Here is a 4,516-nt window from a genome sequence, read left to right on the forward strand (position 1 = left end):
TTAAGACAAACGGTGTTACTGAGAGGAGTTTTGTAAGATGCCCATGTTGCAGGCAGGCATGGTAATCCAATGTTTAAACGGGAAACCTCCGCAAGCTAAAGGTTATTTTAGGTTCAAAACTGTTTAGCTTGATTACCCGTCATATCGAGTACAGATCTGTAATCAAGTTGAGTTCAAGGGTACCGTTACGTGAATCAGTGAAGGACAAGTGGTGCAGAAATCACCGCAGGGCTACGATCGCAAGCAGCCTACGATTGGATTGCAGTTTGATCACAACAAAACGTGCATGCAAAACGTGCGCGGACCTTAAAAATATGCAATGATTGGACTTGAAATTTAAATCATTTGCCGAACTTGGAGTAGACATACCTCCTGATTGCATTCCGAACGTGTGGTCCAGCATACAGGTGTGGATGGTCATCAACGAGCTGTAAGAACTGTCTGTGTTCAAGGGCAGCTTCCACCAGATCGATGCTAAATTGGACCGTCTTCTGGGCCATCCCGATTTCCTTCGATTTATATCACTGAATAGGAAATCAACAATGGCATGAGTTTGGTTTCCGCTGCTGACGGTCATGGAAAAGTTGATATAGACATGATGATAGATGGGAATGCAGCCATAACACTACTGGAAAAACAGACCTGAAAAAAGTTTCAGGCTTTGAACGGGATTCGAACCCACGACCAGAGCAAAGGTCGTGGGTTCGAATCCCGTTCAAAGCCTGAAATTTTTTTCAGGTCTGTTTTTCAAGGTTGTGGTATGGCTGCCGCATTCGCATCTATCATCATGTCTACATTTCATGCTTTTAATTAATTGCTACTGTTGGACATCTATTATTATGAAAAGGTGCTATAATGGACAGACGTGCAATTTTTCCGAAAGGTTTTGCAGGGTACTATCTTCAAATTTCTATTTCTGTCGTACTGATTTTCAGTCAAAGATTTGCGGTCCTCTGGAAACATCGTTTACTAGAGTTCTCGTACCTTTGCTCATGTTGTCTTACTGTACCTGGTAATTTCTTACTATGCTTGTTTAAAGACGATTTCAGCTCTATATTGATAGAACACTGTTAATGACCATGTAACAAAGTGTAAACATGACATACAGCCCCCAATCAGTGTTGAAATTCAGAAAGCTATCTCGCACACACTAATTCTAAATATTAGGTCCTGTATTCAGTCGTTCCAGACAATTGTTTTTGCTGCGTCATTTTTGTGCTCAAACACATGTTTTACGTTATCTTGCGAAGCTACAAAACATGAAAGAAGATAAGTTTCACTACTAAAGCCTGGGTTTACCAGCTAAAAACTACCAGTCTAGGCTCTTCTAGACTTCTGTACAAAAGCTGACGGGCACACCAAAGAGGCGTCCTTTACTGGGTTGCAAAGCTCAATGTTTAGGAAACAACTGTGGTTGTTTCCTAGTGACGACAGCGACTTATTCAGCCGCTCAACAGAACCTCGCTGGAAAATTTCTTTGAGACATCAAGCAAATCAAATTGGAATAGTAAGTAATAAACAATGAGATCGTACCATTAAATTTACGTCCTTCCTTGAGACACAGTCCCGACAAATTGCCATAGGAACTTTTTCCAAGGTTCAGAGAGAACACATTGCTGGCATCTGAGAAAGAGCCCTTAAAATTAGCATGAGTGTGCAAATTCAGAAAGCTATCGCGCACTCATTCATAATATTGGCCACTGTATTCAGTCGTTCCAGTCAATTGCTTTTGTTGCGTCATTTTCTGAGCTCAACACGTGCATTACGGTAACTTGCCAAGCGACTAGACATAGAGTAGTTTCAACACAAAAGCTTGTTTTCGAGCCTGTTCTCAAGCCCAACGTTTCCTAGTGACCATGTGATTTATTGAACTATATAGTATAACTTTGAGATCAGGTCCTCTAAACTGCCGTGTTGAAATTCAGTAAGATATCGCGCTTACTCATTCTTTACATTTGCTGGTGTATTCAGCCGTTCCAGTCAATTGTTTTTGCTGCGTCACTTTATGTGCTCAAACACATTTAGTCCTTTACGGTAACTTGCAGAGCTATTACGTGCTAACAAAGGCGCGCAGTGTAGTCGATAAGAAACGGGTACTTCGTTTGAAAATTTACATCACGTAGTACTTCGCTCAGTTGCTTTCACATGTAGCTATAGATCAATTGTGACCGACAGAACGCGGAGCAGGCTAGGAGCTGCTTCATCGGTCCGTGCGAGAAACTAGAAATACAGCTAATAAATAAAAGTGCCAAGAGACTTCTTTCCAAAAGTACACTACGCAAAGACACACACCAAGGAGGCGTGCCAAGATAACGCCGTGCTGCCGTGTAACTTAACCCCGAGAAACAGCCCCTAAAATGCCATCAGGGTTGAAATTCAGAAAGCTGTCGCGCTGTTTCATTCTTAATATTGGCTGGTGTATTCAGTCGTTCCAGTCAATTGTTTTTGTTGCATTTTTTGTGCTCAAACACCTACTTAACGGTAGCTTTCGAAGCTACTAGACGTCAAAGTTGTTTCAACGCTAAATACTGACTTTACCGAATCCTGCGTGAGCTACTTGAATGAATGATTTTTCCCTGCTTCGCTTTATAGGGTTTATAGGGTTTATAATATACGTGATTCAGTTATATCTCGAATTTGCATTCATCTTTTCACGCCAGATTGCACCTAATTTCAAATGTTTCTATAATTTCCATAGCTCGCATGCTAACAAACATGACTGCAAAGCTTGAATTTCTTTTGGGTGCTCAGCGTAGTCGATAACTGGACGTTCATTCTCGTCCCCAGAGGCCGCGCTCCTTTTGGTCAGCACCAAGAATCACGACCTCTGGGTAGGTCCGGTGAGATTCGGAGTCTGATTGGCTTTGCAAACACAATTGAATGAGACCGGAACCAATCAGTTTTGTCAGAACTGACTCTGAGCATGCGCAAAGTGACGGGAAGTCCGTGAATCGCGGACTTTCGGTGTTGGACCCGGCCAGAGGTCGTGATTCTTGGTGCTGACCAAAAGGAGCGCGGCCTCTGGGGACGAGAATGCTGGACGTTCTAAGAGCGTTTACCCTGGCTTTGTAACGTAATATCAAGTTCTACTTTACAACTAAGCTTATTGAACACAGTAAAAACGAATAAAAGAATCAGTATATTCCAACACAGGAGTTACTCTTAGATATTTACTATTTGAGCCGATCCTTTTTACCCAATTGCTTGTTGTTTGCCTCATCTTCAAAGTTCTGTTAACGACGAGTCTTGACTTTTTTTAAACATCTGAGGTGTTCGTCTCAGCATCAAAGTTTGTTCTTAAATCAGTAGTCATAGTTTTTTCTCAGTGTTTTCGTAGTTTGAACTCGCACATGGCTGATTTGTTATCTCTTGAGAACAACCCTAAACTTTGCTTATTTGACAGGCTTTCAAGCAATATACTTCGTGGACTCACCCGCTCCGAAAACGATCCACATCTTTGTATATAAGATGAACGTACAAGGCGTGATTCTTTACAAAACGTTCTTCACAAACCCGGGGGTACTCCCAGAAAAATTGGGTCGGGGTGCGCGGCCTGCTTCCCGTAACCCTTTCCCTATTTATGACCAAAATCTGCGATTTTTCCTGCCCTATTTATGTCCTAACCATGTTCAAATGGCTTCCGACAAGCCTTTTAACTACCACTCTGGTCATTCTGGGTTGTGGCTGCTCTTGAACCATATTATTTTGAGCCAAACATACTCTAGACTCCGAAATGATAACATTGAAGTTAGTGAAGTGGATAATCGCTTCGAAAAAATAGATTTTCCTGATCTTATGAAGGATGCCAAGTCAGTTGCAGGATTTTCTCCTTCCCGCCAATTTCGAGTCGGACGAAAAGACGTCGCACAAACAAGGCCTGGCTGCCAGGACAGTTTCAAAATGGCGGCCTCCGAAGTCCCTTCTATCAAGACGAATTTCTGCAGGATAGCGGGCACTTCAGAGGCTGAAACTTCGGTGAGCGGAATAGTTGAATGTTAACTTGCTGTGGGCGAAGACAACAAAAGTAAGCTTTAAGGAGTGACCTTCTCCTTTAAGGACGTTTGAGCTAATTGTTTCTACGCATCCTTACTGGGAACGTAAATTCACACGCCACGTCATGTTTGAGAGCGCGCGTTAAGTAATAAAATGAACAATGATAGGGCAGATGGCCATTGCTATAGCTTTGCCTGGATGTAACGTTCTTGGACGTTTGGTGACCCCTACTTTTTTTCCAGAAACAGATTTTATTTACAATTACCTCCACATTGTCCAAAAATGAACAAAACATCAATGTGGGAAGTTAAAAAAAATTTCAAGATTTCTGTCCATGGGACATCGAATCCTGCCATCTTGCGGTTGCGAGGCGCGTTGGACTATGGTCGCTAAATGTGAACTTGTTTTTTAAGGAACCTCACCAGTTGACTAAATTCACTTAATAGGTCCACTTAAACAATATTTGGTAGAGAACATTTCATTTCAAAGATCTAATTGCAATATTTTTGGGCTTACAGACACT

General features: G+C 42.0%; 1 protein-coding gene across 1 annotated transcript in view; it reads right to left on the reverse strand.

Moving 5' to 3' along the window:
- LOC110054550 (uncharacterized) overlaps positions 1-1,652 on the reverse strand; it is a 9,266-nt gene extending 7,614 nt beyond the window's left edge. The window contains exons 1-2 of the mRNA XM_089296654.1: positions 1,534-1,652; positions 370-524 (exon numbers count right to left, since the gene is read on the reverse strand). Coding sequence (XP_089152780.1) covers positions 370-500 — 131 coding nt within the window. The 5' untranslated portion in view covers positions 501-524; positions 1,534-1,652. The remainder of the gene's footprint in view (positions 1-369; positions 525-1,533) is intronic.
- Between the last annotated feature and the right edge of the window lie 2,864 nt (positions 1,653-4,516).

The sequence above is a fragment of the Orbicella faveolata genome, unplaced genomic scaffold (genome assembly GCF_042242905.1).
Source record: "Orbicella faveolata isolate gen_17 unplaced genomic scaffold, um_ofav_v1 contig_1, whole genome shotgun sequence".
NCBI lineage: Eukaryota > Metazoa > Cnidaria > Anthozoa > Scleractinia > Merulinidae > Orbicella > Orbicella faveolata.